The following is a 19,110-nucleotide window of genomic DNA, read 5'->3' on the forward strand; positions in this document are numbered from 1 at the left end:
CAGCACCGCGGCAGGGGGTGGCGGGGGGAGGATGACGATGGGGGATGCTGAAGGCTCCGGCTTCACCTTTAATGCCGAGCAGGCTTCGGGGGATCCTGGTGGAGCCCGGTGGCGAGGCTGGGGGTGACTTGGGGACGGGGACACCCTGGGAGCCCCCTCTGCTCACATCCTTGAGCCAGCGTGGGCCGGGGGGGTGCGCGGTGTCCCCCTGCACCCGAAGAGGTGTCCGGGGATGGGGGAAGGTGATGCTGGGGGGCATGGGTCCGTCCCCAGCCGGCCACCCAGAGGTGGCACGGGGCAGCACAGTCACTGGTGGGGCAGGGGACGGGCACCGCCATGGGGTTTGGGGTCCCAGGGCTCAGAGGTTGCTGTCGTCCTCGTCCTTGCCCGGCAGCCCGTTGGGGGGGCTCAGCGCCACCCGGTTGCTCTCGTTCAGCCGCCGCACGCGGTAGCTCTCGTAATGCACGTTGTGGGTGATGTCCTTCAGATCCTGCAGGTGGGACCTGCCCGGGGGGGCAGCGAGGAGGAAGGGCACCAAGTCACCGTCACACGCACCGCCCCCGTGGTTGGGGGTGCCCCAAACCCCCCAACCTCCCCCTGGGGTGCTCCAGCAGGGTGCTGGGCACCCCCAGCCCCATTCCCCGGCTCACCGAATAAGCAGGTCCCGCAGCATGGGGAACTCGCAGTGCGTCGGGTTCTCCACTGCAAGGCAAGACAGAGCGGGCTGTGGGGACGTCCTGGGTGGGGTGGGGGCCACTGGACCTCGGGCACAACCCCACGCCACGGGGAGAGCAGGCAGGGGTGCACCCAGGGGTGCTGCTGCCCTCCTGGACACCCTGTTGGCATCCTGGTCCCCCTTGGCTGCCCTTACCTTCGATGATGCCCCACTTGGTCTTGCGGCCCAGCACCCGCCTGCCGTTCACCTGGTGCTCCTGGTCTGCCCCCACCACGGCGAACGGGATCTTCTCCTGCGGGCCCAGGGGTGCACGGTCACCCCAGGGTGCCACCGCGCTCCCCCCGGCCCCCAAAACGCCAGCATATCCTCACCCGAATCACGTTGTTGAGCAACCGGTCATCAGGGTCCTCATCGAAGTCCTCCTGTGGGTACACGCTGATGGCGTGGGCCTTCAGGTCCTGCTGGATCTGCGGGGCACGGGGTGTGAGATGGAGCTGGGCTGAGTTTGGGGGGGATGGTGTCGGGGCCAGGAGCCCCCTGGGGGTGCCCTCACCCGTTGCTTGAACTCTGCCCGCTCCTCCAGGGTGAGCGTGTCGGCCTTGGCGATCACCGGCACCACGTTGACGATCTTGCTGAGCCTCCTCATGAACTCCAGGTCGAGGGGCCTCAGCCTGAGAGGGACGGCCCGTCACCCTGCTGCCCCCCCCCCGGCAGCACCCATGGGTGCCAGGGTGGGTGGTACTCACCAGTGGCCCGTGGGGGGGACAAAGTACACGCAACCATGGACCCTGGTGTCCGGGATCTTCCTCTTACGGGTGATGAGGATCTCCTCGCGCAGGTACCTCTCGTACTGCTCGTTGATGTACTTGATGATGGGGTCCCAGCTGGTGACGCAGGGACGGCATCAGAGAGCCCCACGGGGGGGGTGGGGGGTCACCCTCTCCCAAAATGCTGCCACCTCCCCCCACCCTGCGGCTGCACCCTACCAGTTCTCGTTGTTGATCTGGTCCCCGAAGCCCGGCGTGTCCGTCACCGTCAGCTTCATCTTCACACCCTTCTCCTCGATGACTACGGGGCAGGTGGGGTCAGGGGGCTCCGCGCACCAAGGAGGCTTCCCCTGCTTCTCCCCGGGGTTTAAGGGACGCGACCGCACCGGTGGCCTTACCGTGGGTGACCGACTGCAGCTGCACCGTCTTGGGGATGCGCTCCTCCTGGCCGGGCTGCGAGGCTTTGCGGCTCACTTTGGACTTGAAGAGGGTGTTCACCATCGTGGACTTCCCCAGCCCGCTCTGCCCTGCGGGGACACCAGCAGCGCCGCTTTGTCCCCTCTGATGGTATTTATCACCCCTCTCCCTATGGTACCCACTTAGGAGCATCCCAGTCCCGCAGGACCAAGCTTGGGATGAGTTTCTCAGCTCCTGGTGCTGCAGGAAGCATCACCACCGTGTGACGCTACAGGATCCATCCTTCCCCAATTTATTGTTTTGTTTTGTTTTTTTTTTTTTAATTTTTTTGTTAAAAGCCTGCTTTTTCCCATCCTCCCCCCGCACTGTGGCACCACGTTTCCAGCCACCAGCCCCGCGAGCGCTCACCGACGACCATGATGTTGAACTCGAAGCCCGTCTTCATGGTCTTCACCCTCATCTGGTCGAGCACGGCTTCGATCCCCACGTAGCCAAAGAGCTCATGCGCCCCCTTGCCGGGCGCAGCGCCCGGGGGCAGCTCCTCGAGCACCGCCGGTGCCTCCATGCTGCTCTCCTGCGGCTCCAGGCTGCTCCCTGTGCGGGGGCGAACGCGGGGTGAGCCCAGGGTTGTCGGGGAGCAGGGACAACCCCAATCCCCGTCCCCAGCTTGTTCCCGTGCCCGGTGGGACGCCCGGGCTGGCTGCTGCTCGCCCCACCGCCGTTACCCCAGCAGCAGCCGCGCCGGCGGGCACGCAGCCCCGGCGCATTCCTGGCAGCTGGCGAGGCAAAGCTCGGCAACGGGGCGCGCCGCCCCCCCGGCACCACGGGCAGAGGGGACGTGGGAGTCCCTTAGCGGCATCACCAGGGTGATTCTGCCCCAATTTGGGCCACCGAGCACTTGCATCCGCCCAAGCCCTCCACAATGCCACCCGCAGCTCGGCAAGTGGTGGGGTCACAAGCACCAGCACCCAGTCCCAGCCAGCAGCATCCTTCATTGTCACCCCGTGCCACGGCCAGTGGGCACCTCGTGGCACAGCCCTGGTGTGCACCAGGGGGCTCTGGGCACGGCCCCAGACCCTGCTTTGCATCAGGCACCTGTAACCCAGGAGGGGAGCGCAGGCGGTGGCACCGCCACGGGTGCCAGCCCCAAGAGGGTGAAGGGTGGCAGTGCCACCGCGGTGCCAGCGGGTACCAGCAGGACCAGAGCCACCAGGCGTGCAGCCAGAGCCCCTCGCCTTCCGCCCACCCCAGCCCTTTGTGTGGCGGCTTCCAGGGGCCCCCGAGCCCTCATCCCCCTCCTCCTCCTCCTCCTCCTTCTCCTTTTCCCTCCCAGCACGGCCATTGTTCGGGTCCTACCTCTGCGACGCGACGTCCCCGCTCCCACGCAGCTGGCTGGGGACGGGGGGGGGGACACCCCGGGTGTCCCCGTCCCCCGGTCCCTGCAGCACCGCAGCCCGGTGCCGTCCCCTCCGGGGCTCAATCGCAGGCTGGCGCCCGGCTGCGCTCGCACATGCCCAGCATGGCAACAACCCTGCCTCCCCCGCCCCCCGCCCATGCACCGAGTTTGCCCGTTCTGAGCTCAGCCAGCACCAATGGGGACCCCGGCACGGTGACGCCCCCATCCCCAAACGGCACCCTGAGCACCCACGGCGTGGGTGGCCCCTGAGCATCCCCATGGCACCCGGGGTTGTCCCCCCCCCGGGGCACCCACCTGGCACCGGGCGGTGGTGGGGGAAGCGCCGGGGACCCCCACACGCCCGGCGCTGCCCACCCCGCTGCCGCAGTGCCCCACGGCGCCTGCGTCCCCCAGCCCACGCCGCAGCCTCCCCGCCTGGCACATATGTGCCAGCCATCTCTTGGCGTTGGCGAAGCTCGAGCAGCAGCTTGCCGCCGGCCCAAGCTGCCGACGCAGCCACGTGCCACCTGTCCTGGGGACAGGGACCCGCAGGGACTGCCCTGGCAGTACCAGGAGGCGGACGGAGCGATGAGCTTGGTGCCGTGCATCCTGGGGATCAGGGAACGGGTGCCCCGTGGCCACCGGTGGGCACGAGCCCACCTTGCTGGGAGGTGCTGGATCAACTGCACCTGCCAGGATAAGGCAGGTGACCGGGAAGGTGGCACTGGGGACAGCAGCGCTGCACGGCCTGGCGAGCAGCCAGCTGGGAGCACCCCAGGGTGCTGTGCACGCCGCCCTCCCGGGGGGAGATTTTATCTCTCCAAACCTGGCATGGCCCAGATCCCGTCCGCCCACGGAACCCCAGCGCGCTTGGCTGCACTGGCTGGGGCTTTCCTCGGAAATGTCAAAACAGCCCGGGACTTCCTGGTGACAGCCGTGACACCCAGCTGGCTGGGGGGGGGGGACAGGCGGCAGGGTGCTGCCCGCAGCAGCGCCTGCTCCCGTGGGTGCCCAGCTTGGAGCGAGCTGTGGGGGCTCATCCTGCCCTGCTCCCCACTCACCTCAGCACCACGCGGTGCCAGGACCCCCACCTGCCCCCCACCCTGTCCCCGAGGTTGCCAGGACAGATTCGGAACCAAGCGACACAGCCACAGCCCGCAGCCACCCCAATGGTGTCCCCCCCCTTGTCCCCAAGCCACAACCAGGAGGACAAGCGCCACGCGAGTGCCACCCCGAGCTCAGCGCGGGCAGGAGGAGCTGCGCCAGCCCCGAGCACCCCGCGTGTCCCCACCTCACCTTTGCTCCCCCAAGCAGGGAACACCCCCAGCGCCCCACAAAGCCTCCCCACCTCCGCACCACCGCCACCCCAGGGTGCACGGCCACCCCAGGCAGGGCGCAGCGCCTGCACCCTCACCTCCCGGGGCTGTGATACCCACGCAGGGGGCTCCCAGCACGGCTGTCACCTCCTGCCCCGTGCCATGCCGTGCCGACGGCAGCGCCGAGCAGACACAAACAGCCGGAGGGGTGCGGGTGGAGCCACGCAGAGGCGCTGGGTGCTGCGCCCACGGCCCCCCGGTGCCGCAGGCGGCCCCGCCACCCTCCGCCAGAAACCGCGGCCGAGAGCGCGGCGGCCGGGTGGCCCATGTGGGGCCATTAGGGAGCTCTTCATTATCTCTTCATGTGGCCCGGGATAATGGCTCCCTGTAGCCGGACCTGTTCCAGGGCTCATTTAGGATGGTTTATTTTCCAGGCAGGGACGAGTAAGCCCGGGTCCGTGGTATCCCGGGATGGTTTAATTACTGGTGCGGGGTTAATCGGCACATTGGCCGGAGAAGCCTGTAATAAGCTCCCAGGGGTGGAGGGAGGCAGCGATGGGAAAGGAGCTGAGCATCGCTGGGTGCAGGGAGCGCGGCCGAAAGGCTCGCAGGATGCAGCCTGCCCCTGTGGTGTGGGGACGGAGAGCTTTGGGGTGCAGATCCCCCACCCCTTACAAGAGCCCGTGGTGGCCATGCCGTGGTGACAGTGCCCATCGTGCCACAGCCGGTCCTCACCCTGCTGAGCGTGACCCAGAAACACCGCTCCCAACGCCATGCAGGACCCGAGGGGACAGCAGTGACCAGCCCCATCCACAGCCGGACCCGGCACCGGGCTGGCCGTGGAGCTGCACTGGGCCGCGTGCCGCACACCCACCACAAGCAGAAGAGGAAGTGAGCCCATGGGGCCCTGCTGCAGTGACAGGGACCAAAACCCTGCCGTGACACCAAGCACCCTGCCCACCAAGCACACAGGAACCGGGGCGCTCGCCCTGCCCTGGCACCCCGTGCCCGCCGGCCTCCCCACGCGCCTCCGTCCGCCCCTACCTCGGCTCCGGCCGTGCGGCTGCTCCACGAGCTGGTCACCGGGGCCAAATGGCTCCTGGGGTGCAAGGCAGGAGGGAGGCTGCAGCCCACGGCTCCTCCTCCGCTCCTCCTCCTCCTCCTCCTCGCCTCGGGGCCCTGCGTGGGTGATTGGGGTGCTCGGTGTGGAAGTGAAACACGGCAGCCGTGGAAGTGAAGCTCGGCGCTTCCCGAAAAAAAAAGAGTGGGCCCGAGCACGCCACCAACAGCCCCCAACACCCAGGGCAAACTGTGGCTGTGTGCACCCGTGGGTGCCACTGGCTCAGGCCCTGGTGTCCCCTGGGAGAGGAACTGCCCCATCCCCACCTCTTCCTGGCACAGGAGCCTCTGTCCCGGTGCTGGTGCCCACGCGCTGCCCTCCGGCTCGCGCCCACTCCGCAGCCTGGCCCAGCCATGCCCGGCTCGGCCATCCCATCACCAGCCCCCCCAACCCTGCTGTGTCCCCCCCAGCTCGGGTCCAGCCGGGCTGGCTCGGCCACGGGCATTGCTGCGGGATGATTCACTGCAGCCCGGAGCAGATGTATGGATGCCTTCGCAAGCGTTAGTACTTAGAGCCCCGGCGACGGCGGCTTTCAAGGCACCTGAGCGAGACAGGCAATGATCCCCAGGCGTGTAAACAGGCAGCCCCGGTGGCTGTGGCTGTGCCCCGGCCACCCCGGCGTCCTCCCTCCATCCCCGGGGCCGTGCCGTGCTCGGGGCCGGACGCCTGGGCAGGCAGTGGTGGGAGGCAGCGCCAGGGACGCGCCGTGCCCAGCGCCCGGGGGCCCTGTGGTGCCACCGCCGTGAGGGGACACTTGGGGGGGCCCTGCACAGGGCCACGAGCATGTCCCACATCCCACGGGTGACAGCAAGAGCCACAAGCTGCAGCTGGGCACGTGGGCATCGCGCACCACACCGCTGGCACGGATGAAGCCACCGGTGCAGGGACAGCCTGGGGATGGGAGCGGTGGCTTGGGGACCCCAGGAGGGCTCAGTGGGGCTCTGCAGGGGGGGCCCCGCGGCCCCGCTTCCTCCCCACCCTTCCCGGGGCGCGGGTGGTGCGAGCATGTCAAAGCAGACCTTGGCCCCCCGCCACCTCCTCCGCCCCCGGGCCGCTGCGGGAAGGGAGGCAACAGGATCTGTCCCCGTGCCAAGGCGAGGAGGGATGAGGAGGGAAGAAAGCGCTGGACGCGGGACAAGATTGCAGCGATACGAGGCACGAGCGCGGCCCCGGCGCTCGGCGCTGTGGCGGATGCAGCACATGTGTCCCGACCTGTCTCCCCACGCCGGGGAAAACAATTAGTGCCGGGGGGCGGCGTGGAAAGCTCGCCAGGCACCCCGGGGCCGGGCGGGACGGGAGCGCTGCCAGCACCGTGCTCGGCTCCGTGCTGTGCGGCCCCCCTGCCACGCGCCGTGCCGAGCCGTGCCAGGTTGAGCCCCGAAGCACCCAGCCCCGCAGCGCTGGGCACCGAGAAGGATGCAGGTGGGGACTGGTGACAGCGGCGGTGTCCCCAGCGGGTGTTTTAGGGCCACCCTGGCACTGCCATGGCCACATCCCCAGTTGGGGTGGCTCGAGGTGGCACCAGCACCGGGGCACACAGTGCGCCTCGGGGCTCATCGACAGCAAAGGGGTCCCGGTGGGGACAGGAGGGACAGAGGGGAGCGAGTCCTACCATGCTCCGGCGTCCCTGGGGTGCAGCAGCCGTCCGCAGCCTCACTGGGCCCCTGTGGCCCCACCGAGCTGGCACTGGAGGAGTCCCCCACGAGGGGACCGGTGCCAGTTCCATCCCTCGGTGCTGCTGGGGTCCCCGACATCAGCACCAGCCCCCCGAGGAAGGTGGGCTGGGAGCTCACTTGCACCGTCTGTGGCTGGGACACCAGCTTGAAGGGGGCTGCTTGGGGGGCTGGCAGCATGGACAGCCCCTCCCCAGGGTCGGTGGCCACGGTGGCAGCAAGGGTGGCGTCCCCTGGGCCCCGGGGGGGCGGGCGGGCCAGGCGGGGGCTGGCGCTGAGACAGACCCTGAGCTGCGTCCGGGGCGGCCCCGGCGCCACCTCGGTGGGTGAAGAGGAGGAAGAGGGGGAGGAAGGGCAGCAGGCACGGGGCTGGCTGATGGGACTGCGGGCACCCCACGGCAGCGGGGGGCGCGAGGCCGGTGGGGGGACCCCCGGCTCCTCGGCGATGTGCAGGTCCAGCGCCGGCAGCGAGCCGTGGCCGGTGGCCACGTGGAGAGGACGCTCTGGCTCCGCCGGGAAGACGCTGCCGTGGGACGGCACCTTCTTCAGGCCGGGGCTGGTGGCCGGGGGGGCTCCCGGCAGCCGGGGGGGCGCGGGGCTCTCCAGGCTGGAGGAGGAGCTGCGCAGGCTCTCGCCGTCGCTGCCCGGCCCCGGGCGGGTCTGGAAGGAGGCGACGCGGGCGATGCCGCTGCCGCCGGGGCCCCGGTTGGCGGCGAGGCTGGCGCTGAGCCGGCTCCGCAGCAGCGGGCTGTGGGACGGGCTGGGGGCGCTGCCCATGCGGGGCGCGGGGCTGGGCTGCAGCAAGCGGTGGCTCTCGACGGCACCCGAGGGCAGCGGGGACGCAGCAGGGGAGCCGGGCACCTCGTCCACATCCTCCGTGTCCTCTGCCTCAAACGACTTCTTGAGCGCTGGGTGAGAGAGAGGTGGTGTGAGAGGGGCACCCGACGGCACCCGGCGTGGGCAGAGCCGCGGCTGAGCCCTGAGCTCATCAGACACCCCCTGCCCCGGGTACCCAGAGTCCCCCCCCATGCAGCCGGGTGCCAAAGAGCCGTTTGTGAGCCCGGCCTGGATGGGAAACCGGATCGCTGCGGCCGGCCCCACGGCATTGTTCTCCCCGGCTTATCTGCGGGCACGGCCGGCCGGTGCCGCTGCCTCCCCGGCTCCCCCGCGCAGCACACTGCCCGCTTTATTCCCCTGTAAGGGATCCGGCCCCGCGTAACCAGATCCCCGCCGGACCCTCTCGTCCCGCATCCCTCAGGAGCACAGCTCCAGCTGCGGGCACCAGCGCTGAGGATTCCTGCCCTGTTCCAGGGCGTTAACCCTGAAGCCTACTGATGGCGAGGCGGGCCAGCGCTATCGCTACGTGCAGCGGGAACGTTACAGGGCACGTGCTCAGCCTCTGCGGACCCCCGCAGCCCTGCCAAGGGCTCTTCCACTTCCCCACAAGCAGCAGGCGGGAGGGTTCACAGATCTAACCACAACCACCAGCCCACGCCGCGTCCCCGGGGCTCCTGTCGGTGCAAACGCGCCTCCCGCTTCCCCCGCGCGCCCCCCGCCCACTCGCAGCCCTTTGGGCATCGCAGCAAGCTGGCTGCGGAGCAAAGCCTCCTGCCACGGGGCGTTTGGCAGCGGCGGGGGGCGAGCCGGGACCCAGGCCGGGCACCCCGCTCCCTGGGGGGCACCGATCCCTCACGGCTCGGCCAGGCACCGCCGCGGTGGGTCTGAGCAGCCGGGACCCCCGCGAAGCCCCCGCGGGCAGGAAGCGCCTTCGCGGGGCGGCCGCCCCCTCCTTCCCTCCCTCCTTTCCTCCCTCCTTCCCTCTCTCGGCAGCGCGGGGCCCCCCGGGAGCCGCGTTCCTGCCAGATCTGCCGAAGCGGCACCGTTTGGTGCCGGCTCCCCACGGAGAGCTCCCAGCGAGCGCTGCCTGCGGCGGGGAGCCCCACGCGGCGCCCCGTCCTCCCCACCGTGCCGCCACGTGCACCGGCACGAGGCCACCCTCGTCCTCCTCTTCCTCAGCCTCATCCCCTGGCTTGGCCACGGCCCCAGCGGTGCTGGGGGCAGTGGGGTGATGGGGTGGGGGCCATGGGGTGGAGGCGATGGGATGGGGGCCGTGGGGTGGGGGCGAAGGGGACCTGGCCAGGGGCGATGGGGCTGGGCTGGGTCTTGCTGCCCCGTCCCCTCCTCAGGTCACCGGCCCCGTGCCCGGGGCTGGGCAGAGGTCAGGGGCCAGGGCATGGGGTGATGCTAATAACAGCTCTCCGCAGGGCAGGTATTTCCCAGGCAGCCAGGCTGCCGGGGGCGGTGGGGACACGGGGGCGATGGGGACACGGGGGGGCGGCTCCCCCCACTCTGCTCCACTCTCCATCGCCGCAGCCCGGGGGTACCCCAAACCGCCTCCTTTTACCCCAAATCTTCCCCAACCCTGAGCCACCCTCGCCATCCTCAGCCCGGCCGCGGTGCCCGGAGCCAGGGGCAGGGCGGGGGCGGCGGAGCAGCCCCGGGGGGGCCGGGGTAGGTGCTCGCATTCCTCCCCGGCGAGGGCAGCAGCAGCCCCAGCGTCAGGTTTCGCCGCCCGCTCCTCCCCACCCTGCCCCTTCCCAAACCCCTGCCCCGACCCGCCGCGGCCTCCGGCGAGCAGCGAGGGAGGATTTGGGGCCGAAAGGGAAAAAAAAAAAAAAAAAAAAAAAGAGGAAAAAGGAAAAAAAAAAAAAAAGAAAAGGAAAGAAAGAAAAGGAAAAAAACTTCTCGGTGCTATCGGGCTCCCCGTGCCCGGCCCCATTGAGCAGCGATGGGTGGGAGCGCAACACGCGGGGTGCGCGCGTGGGGGAGCGCACAGGCACCCCCCCCATATGAGTGTGTATGTGCACACACAAATGCACACACACGTGTAAATGCACACACAAACACACACAAACACACACAAACACGCGCACCCCTTCCCGGACCGAGCCCAGCCCCGCGCACCCACCCGTGAGCGCAGCCCCGCGTGGGGGTCTGGGGGGGGCAGCGGGGTCCCGGGGGAGGATTTTGGGGGGGGGGGGGTCCCGGCCTCACCTTCGAAGTCGGAGAGGATCCCGTCCAGGTGCTCCTTGACCGAGAGCCGGGCCATGGGCGCGGGGGGCCGCGGGGCTGCACCGCATGGGAACCGGAGCGGAACCGGAGCGGAACCGGAGCAGCGCAGCCCGAACCGGGACGGCGGAGGCTGCCCCGGGCTGTGCGGGCGAGCAGGCGAAGGAGGAGGGGAAAGGAGCTGGAGGAGGGGAGGGGAGGGCTGCAGGGGGCGGGGGCGGCGGGGGGGAGGCGCCGCCCGCGCCCCCGCCCCGGCTGGATCCCCCCACCCGCTTCCCCGGGCCAGGCTTGGGGGGCTCCGGTGGTCCCAACCCCCGCCAGCCTCACCCCACGCTGCTGGACCCCTGCCATCCCCATGGCCACCCTGGGATGCTGCACCCCTCGCCCCCCGCGGATGGGGTCACCCGTGGGTGCTGGAGGAGGATGGGACCCCCCCCCGTGCCACCCACAAGGTGGGCGTGCAGAGCGGTGGCCAGAGCTGGGGACCCCCCCCCTGGCCCTGCAGCCCCCGTGCAAAGGGGGCACCCAGCGGCTCTGCCCCACGCTGCCCCCTCCCAGGGATGCTCCCAGCACCCGCCTTGGTGCTGCTCGACGTGGGGGTCCTGGGTGGGTGGGGGTCCCGGGTGGGCTGTGCGCCACAGGCCAGGGATTTCGTGCTTGGAGCAAGAGGAGGAAAACCTGGTGGCACAGGCAAGCCGCCTGTTGTCACCTCCCCGCCAGGTGTTTGGGTGCCCGCTGGGTGTTACCATCCCCTGTCCTGCATCCTGGAGCATCCCTGGGGACCAGCCACCAGCCGCAGGGACCCCCGCTCCCCACCAGCATCCCGGGGGGTCCCAAGGGGCAGCACCGATGGGCGAGGGGCTGCCCCCCGATAGCCCCGCGGGGTGCTCGAGGGGGGCACCAAGGATTAATCCGCCCCCTCCCGGTCCCCAGTCCCAGCGAGGGAGGTTGGCAGCAGATGTGGAAGGGAAGGAGCTGCGAATCCCTTCCCCAAACAGGGTCCCGCAGCGCCAGCCCTGCTCCTCACCACCCTCCAGCCGCCCGGCCGAGAGTAAACACCCGGCGGCTGCAGCGCATTCCTGCGCTGGGCCCGGGCTGGGGGCTGCAGCCCCGCGCCCCCATCCCCACGAGGAGCCCACGGGTGCTGTGTCCTCACCCAGGGGTGCAGGACACGACCGTGGTGTGATCCCGGCCGCATTTGGGGGCTTTCGGAGGTGCCCGCTGGCTCCCCAAGGAAGGGTCTGGCGGTGCTGCGGTGTGCTCCAGGAGGTCGGGGTGATTTATTTTCGCCCATGGAGCCGAGCCAGCACTGGGCTCGGTGTGCCCGACCCCAGGAAGGCAGCAGCAGGGTGGCCGCAGGGCCGGCACCGTGGCCACGGTGGGGGCTCGCGGCGCACCCATGGCAGGGCCAGAAGGGCCGGAGCGCGGTGGCGATGCTGCGAGGAGCGTTGCAGAAGCTGCCGAGCGGCCCCAAGGAGTTTTGGAGCCGCGACAGCTCCGCAAAGCCATAAAGCTATTGAAAGCGTGTTTGTTTAAACGCACTCCTGTTTTTTTTAAGAGCTCTTCAAAGCTGCCCGAGGTGGGCTGGGGTGGCCCGCAGCCGCCGGGCGCTGCCGACATCCAGAAGAGCTCGAGTGCTTCAGAGCCGCTGCAAACACCTAGGAGGCATTTCACAGGTGGAGAAGGGTTTTGGAGGAGTTTTGGAGCTGCTTTCAGCTCCACAAAGCTGCACGGAGCTGTTCCAGAGCCGCTCACACCTTTTCAGTGCCCTTTGGGGGAGGTTTCGAACCACTCAGAGAAGCTTATGGCCATCACTGAGAGGTTTTAATGCTGTTGAGAGGGATCTTAGGAGGGTTTGGAGGCAATTTAGGGGCCTCACAGAGGGCTTCAGAGCACTTGAGACACCTCAGAGCCATTCACAGGAGGCTTGGAGTGCTACAGAGCTGCTAAAGTTTTTTTTTTTGTCTTTTTTTTTTTTTTTGAATGCATTTTGAGCTATTTCAAGGAGTTGTAAAAGTTTGAGGAGCTCAAGAGCTACTTCGAGCCGCTCCGAGCAGCTTTAGCTCCTCGGTGCCTTACGGGGCTGCTTGGAGGAGGCTCTTGGAGCAATTCAAGTGCTTCAGCACTGCCCCGAGCTCTGCCCTTGCAGCGTTTTGGGCTGTTCACAGGTATTTTAGGGCTTCTTGAAGTGACTGCATGCCGTGCAGAGCTGTTTACTCACCAAATTTCTAGAGCAGCCTCAAGCTGGCCGAGCTCAAGTTATTTTTGGAGGCAATTTAAAGGGCTTTCTAGAGGTGCTTAGAGAAATCCTAGCATCCATCTGAGCTGTTTGCAGGGTTGTAGGTCGCTCTGTGGCTCTCCAGAGGTGTTTGAGGGATGCTCCGAGCCCTTTTCTTGCTGCTGGGAGCAGTTTGGAGCAGGACGGAGTGGTTTGCAGGGAGCTGGGTGCTGTGCTGGGGCTGCTCGGAGGCGTTTCGCAGCATCCAGAGGCACTCGGAGCTCTTTGCAGCAGCTTCGAGTGCTCCGGGGCTGCTTGGGTGAGTTTGCAGCACTGCGGGGCCGTTTCCAACACCGGAGTTGCTCAGAGGGGATTTGCACATTGGAGCCCTTTGGGGCAGCCCTTTGGGCCCAGCCTCCCCCTCCCCGGCCCTTTTCTGCCTCCCACAGCCTCCCCCCAAGGTGCAGGGAAACCTCCCAGAGCTGCTGGAAAAAAGGGCAGGGGGCAGGAATGGTAACAGCTTTTAATCAGACAAGAATCGATACATCATTTAAGACAATACTGTTTTCGCCTCTTTTGGGACTTCCTTCACATACCGGCGGGGAAAGAGGAACATTTTGGGGAAGTACAGGGTTTTTTTTGTGTGTTTTTTTTTTTTTTTTCTTTTTTTCATAGGGACTTTAAAGCATGGTGAATGTGCAAGTCAGTGCTTTGTTTGCTTAAAACTTTTTCCCGGTGCTTATTTACAGTTACAGTACCTCTTTGTGAGCGACAGGAAAAAAGACGATTGTATTAACTGGGGATCCGTGATCCCAAGTCGAGAAAGGCAGATCTCCGATATTTATATATTTATACATATATATATATATAATGCTTTTGTGTATACACAGATACATTTCTCTCTTCTTTAAAGTATTAAAAAAATGATCAACCTTCATTCTATAAAAATACCTACTCTACAAGATAGAAAAATTTCCCTCTCCAAGTATACACTGATTTACACCCAAAGCTTCTCTGGAAATGTACATTACGTGGCTTCCTCCCGCGGGCCGGGCACGGCGCCGTGTCCTCGGTGAAGAGGCGCAGGAGGGCTCGGTGCCGGGCCGGTGGCAGGGGGGACGTGGCTCTGGGGAGCAGAAAAGCCTCCGGGGACCCGGCCCGGGCTAAGGCTGCGGCATCTGCCACCGCTCCTGGCTCGTCGTGCCCCGGGGGAGAAGCCCACCGCCGGCTGCTCTAAGACCACGCCAGCGCAGGAGGAGCCGCGGCGCGTGCTCGGCGCTGCCACGCTTGGAAGCATTTTGGGGAGGAGAAGACCCCTCTCCCCAAACCAGCGGCCAAGAGATCGCTGTGGCTTCTGTTTTCGGACCGCTCTGGCGTTTCTAAACCCTGACAAGCAGGAGAAATGAGCACTGCTGCGGGCCCGATGTGCCAACAGAAGGCGGATCCTCGGTGGCCCGCTGGCCTGCCTCCTCCCGGGAGCGACGAGGAGCAGGTCGGGGTGAGCGGCTGCTCCCCACGGCCATGCCACGGCCGCCTGCGCCAGCGCACCGAGAGCTGCCCGGTGTAAACATGGCTTTTGTTTCCCAGGGAGCTGCTGATTTATTCTCTGGCCAGAGACCCCCTCTACCCAGCGGGCTGGGCTGAGAAATCGGAGCGGCCGCCTCGTCCCAGGGCGAGGAGCAGTGGCTGGAGCGGGCTCTCCCTCCAGGACCATCACTGGCAGAGCCCTGCTCCGGGCTGGGGCTCCTGGGAGGCCACGGGGAGAGCTCAGCCCTCGTGTGGTGGTCGCAGCCTTTCCCTGGTGCCAGGAGGTGGGACAGGCAGCACCGCCGTGCCCGCAGCTGGGGCGGAGGGGATGGCTCTTCCCCAGCTCAGCGGACACGCGGGCACGTGGAGGACGGTGGTCGCTCTGCCGGGCCGCACGCCGGGGCTGTGAGAGCAGAGGGAAGAGAGCCACAGACAGCAAAAATAAATAAGGAGGCAGGTGACGAGCTGCACTCACGCCCTGCGCCGAGGACGGCCGCTCCCCTGCCTCTTTCTGCCACCGGCGAGCGAGCGAGCAGCCAGCTCTCTGCACGCGACCCGTTCCCAAGCGAAAGCAGCAGGGCAAGGATTAACTGCGCCAGCTGGATGAGGACATTTGCATTAAGTTAATTTAAAAAAAAAAATAAATCTACAAGTCCAGGACAAGTTTCCCTCTTTCCCAGATCTGCCCCAGTGAGTGAGTGTGTCACGGACACTTTGGCAAAGCAGATACTTGGGCTGGACAGGGCAGCAAGGGAAAACGTCAGCTCCAGCGCTTCCTTCTCCATCCCGTGACCCTGCAAGTTTGGAGGAGCCCCCTCCTCACACCCTGGTGTCGGCCCCGTGTGTCAGAGGGTCTGCCACCGCCCTCGGGACAGTTCCCACCAGGCGCAGCCGCCGGCCAGCTCTGCTGGTAGCGGGGCTGGGACAGGTCCTCCTCGCGGCTGTCCGTTGCCTGTACTTCTTCTCCAGGTTCCCTTTCACCCCTCGAAGCCGTGAGGGTTTCAAAATAACGGAGTCAGACCACAAAGCCTTGCTGCTGGGTTTCTGTTTCCCCGGTCCGCTGGCTGGCTCACCCCCCGACCCGACGCGATGCTTCCTTGTGCCTTCATCCAGAGCAAAGACGTTTCAAGTCCCTCTTTCTCCTCTCAGAGCACCAAATCCACACCCATCGAAGAGTGCACAGCCCGCGGCTCTCGGCCGCCCTTACTTCACTTCCAGGATGGAGGGGTTTGTCTCCATGATGGCCACGATGATCCTGTCGATGTAGTCCTGCAGGCGGAAGTTGATCTCCTCTTGCTTTTGAATCGCTTCCATGAGCTGCGAGGGGGAGAGAGAAAGGGAGAAGTGGTCACCGCCGCCCTGGGACAGCAGCAGGGTTCCTTGCCCTGGAGCAGACATCAGGCAGAAGTTTCCCCCTTCTTTTCCACCCCCCCCTCCAAGGATTCTCCCTGACAGATGCTCCCCAAACCCTGCACGTGGGGCTTGGCCAAAAAAACAGAGGCCCCTGGCAGACGTGCTCGTTTCTCTGGGGCTGCCCCCAGGGCTCAGGGTTCAAAAGATTAAATTCTGGCACTTGTGTGGGCTCTCCCACCGGTATCTGGGTGCAGCCACTGCAGCAGGGACAGCATGTGCCACAGGAGAAGTGAAGATCCAGGCTCTCCAGGGTAGATGTCCCAGCTGCCTGGGCTTTTGGGACACCTACAGACAGCCAGGCACACCCCGTGCCTGCTGCTGAGTCCCAGGAGAGGAAGGCAAAGATAGATTGGAAGGGAGCAGCTTCCCCGGCTCCCAGGAACGAGGGCTGGCAGGCAGGGCAAGTCCCAAACGCTCTTTAAATTGTTGCATGGGTATTTCTTTGCTCCTGACAGCTTTCAGGTGAATTTGGGGAGTGAGCAGAACCACAGACACCGCCACATCGGCTCCTGCCAGGCTGAGAGGGGAGGAGAAGCCCCAGCCACCCTGGGAAGATGCAGTTTGAGCAACGCAGCTCCCGGCGGCACCCACCTCATCTCTGGAGACCGAGCTGATCTCGGCTGCCAGGGATTCGGAGAAGGAGGCTGAGAAGAGGTTCTTGGCTCCCTGGATGCTCAAGTTAATGATCTGCCCGTTCAGCTCGTCGTTCTGCTCCTTCAGGTTCCTGTTATCCTGTTCGCAACAGACATCAGATCAGGTATCTGATATGATATCTGATATAGCAGAACAGCTATCAGATGCCGTGTGGTGCCCCAAAACAGACCCGTTCGACCCCCACCACACATCTGGGGAAGGCAGGGGCTGACCTCGAAGCCAGCAGCTCCCAGAACACCAAGAGCAGCACACGGTCTCCTGGCTCTGGCTCAGGAGAGCCTGGAGAACCTTTGGAAACATGAAATGTCCTGAGCAGACCCAGGGGACGCAGCGTAGAGGGGTTCTTGCATACACAGGGTGTCCTTCAGAGGAAGGATCCCACCTCTCCTGTCCCAGAGCGGGGCAAGAAGCAGCAGGATGCTGGACCCACAGCCAGCTCCTCAGAGGGGAGCATCCAGCAAGCGAGGAGCCGGGCACCCCTCGCTCTGTGGAGGAACTGTCATCCCCTCGTGCACACCACGCAGCCGAGGCGCTTCCCTCCCTGCCCAGCTGCCCGCACCTGCTTGAGCTGCTTGATCTCTTGCTCCAGCTCCGTCTCCCGCGTCCTGCTGTTGTACTCCTGGAGCCCCATGCTGCTGCTCCTGCCTCGCCGCTGCTCAGCTTCCAGCTTGAAGAGCTGCAAGTGCTCCAGCTGCTTCCTGAGGTCCTCAATGAGCTGCGGTGCAAAGGAAGGGGACAGCTGAGTGCTGCGTCCTCTGCGGACCCCCTGAGTGCTGCAGCAGGGCTATCAGACTGTCTGGGGGCACTCAGCTTCCCCTTCGGGCTCTGCAGCAGGAGACAGAGCTGCTCCAACAGCTGCCCCCTGCTGCCACGGGCAGTGCCGTGAATCCCCACCTCATCCGAGTGCTCTCGGCAACACCAAAATTTCCCCAATTTCCACTCTGAGCCCCAAAGCTCCTTCCCTACCAGAACAGCAAGCACTGTTGGAGCCTCCAGCTGGAACTGCCAAGCAGATACCTGGAAGGAGGTGAGGGAGGGCTCTATCTCTGCCCCCAAGCACAGACGAGCTGGGAGCTCTCCCCCAGGCAGCCCTGCACCCTTCTCCTCCCCTTTGCTGGTTCCACGTGCTGCTGCCACAGCTCCCTGGGTGCAGGAGGCCAACTGATCAGCCTGGCACAGCCCAAACGGGTTTGCAGATGCAGGCAAACATGCTCAGTTGAATTTTCACGGAGGCAAAAGTGACAAATGTTACACAGTTAAGCTGCTGCACTACCTTTCTCCAACGCTTTACAAATAGTTACAGCTGGTTCTGGAGAGGCTGCTGAAGCCAGCCCCCCTGTAACAACCCCTGTCTCAGGGGGGACTAACGGGAAGGGCTGCAGCAGCAACGAAACTCTACTCACCTCCTGGGTCGACTCCTTCTCCTTCTGAAACTGGTGTCTCTCCTGGCTCAGCTTGTCCCCCATCTTCCTCTTGTTCTCCTGCTCCTCCGTGAGCTGCACGGTGAGGTCTTCGATCTCATCCAGCAGCTTCTGCTTCTCCTGCAGCGACACGCGAGGCCGTGAGGCAGAGCCTGGCTGCCAGGGCTCGTCCCGCTCACCCCAGGGCCCGGCGCACCCAGCCCCGCGGGGATGCTCCCCTTGCCTGCTGCCAGCTCGTTTGCTGTCTGAGGGCTGCAGAGCACGAGTGCTTCAAGAAGAGCCATGGATTAAAGCAGTGCTCCTAGGATCACCGCACAGTGAGGTCCCTGCGCTGGGGCAGCGCCGTGCCAGGGTGGGACACGGCTCAACGGGGCTACAGGGCAACGAGAGACCCTGGGCTCCTTAGGTCTGAACTGCAGAACAGCCAGAAATCCAGGATCTTACACCACTGTGGGGAACTTCATTCAATTTTTCAGACAGCAAAGAACTTAACTGGGGACTGACCCACACATGAACGTGAGACCAATTCCACCAGGCAGTAAAACCAACGCGCAGCCCTCGGCTGGGGCTGGAGGTGGTGTGGGAAGCTTGTCACCTGCTGGTGACAACAGCCCTGCGCAGGACGCCTCCCCGTACAGCAGCTCCTCTCTTCCTGTGACCAATTCACCCCAGGCTTCCAGCCTGGCTGTCCCCGTGAGGGAGGTTTTGGCTGGGGTGCCCCAGCGCCGCGCGGCACAGCACCGAAGGCACCGCGCAAGCAGGAATGCAGCACTGACAACAAAATCCGGATTTCTGGCACCAAACAAGACAGCAGTCCGTCAGCAGGGCTTCTCTCCTCGGCAGGGAGGGGCAGCGACTGCTCCTCTCACCGCTGCTTAATCACATTTAACTGCGGAGAAAAGCCGCGCTGCTCTGCAGGGGGATTAAGGATCAAAACAACCCTCGCATGGCTGGACACACCTAGGCAAGAAATTCATCCCCAGACCCACGGCGGTTCTCCCATCCCCAGCCTCAGTGCACCGCGTTTACACGGCCGTGGCAGACGAAGGCAGCTTCGCCTTGGCCATGTCGGGCGGAGGCTGAGCCGCAGCGATGCCCTGCAGGCTCACGGACTGCAAAAGGATGAAATCCTGGAGGCCTTCAGCCGGGCAGAGAGCTTTGATTTCACTTCAGTTTTAATCTTAAATGTGCCACAGACTTGAGCAGAAACACGACGTGACCTTTGGGCCTGATGTGGGACCCCTAACCCATGCTCCCTCCCAAAACAAGGCTCCCGGACAGCCCTGGAGAGGCTGCAGCCCCTCGGGCAGCCTCCGCCCCGGCTGCAGATGCACGGCCTTGAGCCTGAGCAGGGGCGAGGGTCTGGGAGATAAGGCAGCGCTTTGAAGACTCAGCACACAGCTCCTGCTGATGGCATATCTGCCTGGCAGGAAGCAGATAACC

The 19,110-nt window shown here is 65.5% G+C and overlaps 2 protein-coding genes across 9 annotated transcripts in view; both read right to left on the reverse strand.

Annotated features, from left to right (window-relative positions):
* Positions 1 to 55: 55 nt before the first annotated feature.
* On the reverse strand, positions 56 to 10,610 carry SEPTIN12 (septin 12). 4 transcript variants are annotated; one of them, XM_072024021.1, is made up of 12 exons: positions 10,420 to 10,607; positions 7,305 to 8,273; positions 5,617 to 5,751; positions 2,269 to 2,454; positions 1,842 to 1,970; positions 1,663 to 1,744; positions 1,423 to 1,560; positions 1,230 to 1,347; positions 1,048 to 1,143; positions 872 to 968; positions 651 to 702; positions 216 to 503 (listed from the first exon to the last, which is right to left on the reverse strand). In XM_072024021.1, the coding sequence occupies exons 1-12, from the start codon at positions 10,472 to 10,474 to the stop codon at positions 359 to 361; spliced, it is 2,202 nt and encodes a 733-aa protein (XP_071880122.1). In that variant the 5' UTR covers positions 10,475 to 10,607; the 3' UTR covers positions 216 to 358. The 4 variants fall into 4 exon arrangements, with proteins under 4 accessions (XP_071880120.1, XP_071880121.1, XP_071880122.1 ...); XM_072024019.1 differs by having other exon boundaries at positions 56 to 503; positions 651 to 968; positions 10,420 to 10,610; XM_027469385.3 differs by lacking the exon at positions 5,617 to 5,751.
* A 2,547-nt stretch (positions 10,611 to 13,157) lies between these two features.
* RAB11FIP3 (RAB11 family interacting protein 3) overlaps positions 13,158 to 19,110 on the reverse strand; it is a 61,765-nt gene continuing 55,812 nt past the window's right edge. For all 5 annotated transcript variants that reach the window (XM_027469384.3, XM_072023637.1, XM_072023639.1 and 2 more), the window contains 4 exons: positions 17,650 to 17,787; positions 16,806 to 16,961; positions 16,184 to 16,324; positions 13,158 to 15,496 (listed from right to left, as the gene is read on the reverse strand). In XM_027469384.3, coding sequence (XP_027325185.3) covers positions 15,383 to 15,496; positions 16,184 to 16,324; positions 16,806 to 16,961; positions 17,650 to 17,787 — 549 coding nt within the window. In that variant the 3' untranslated portion in view covers positions 13,158 to 15,382. The remainder of the gene's footprint in view (positions 15,497 to 16,183; positions 16,325 to 16,805; positions 16,962 to 17,649; positions 17,788 to 19,110) is intronic.

The sequence above is a fragment of the Anas platyrhynchos genome, chromosome 15 (genome assembly GCF_047663525.1).
Source record: "Anas platyrhynchos isolate ZD024472 breed Pekin duck chromosome 15, IASCAAS_PekinDuck_T2T, whole genome shotgun sequence".
NCBI lineage: Eukaryota > Metazoa > Chordata > Aves > Anseriformes > Anatidae > Anas > Anas platyrhynchos.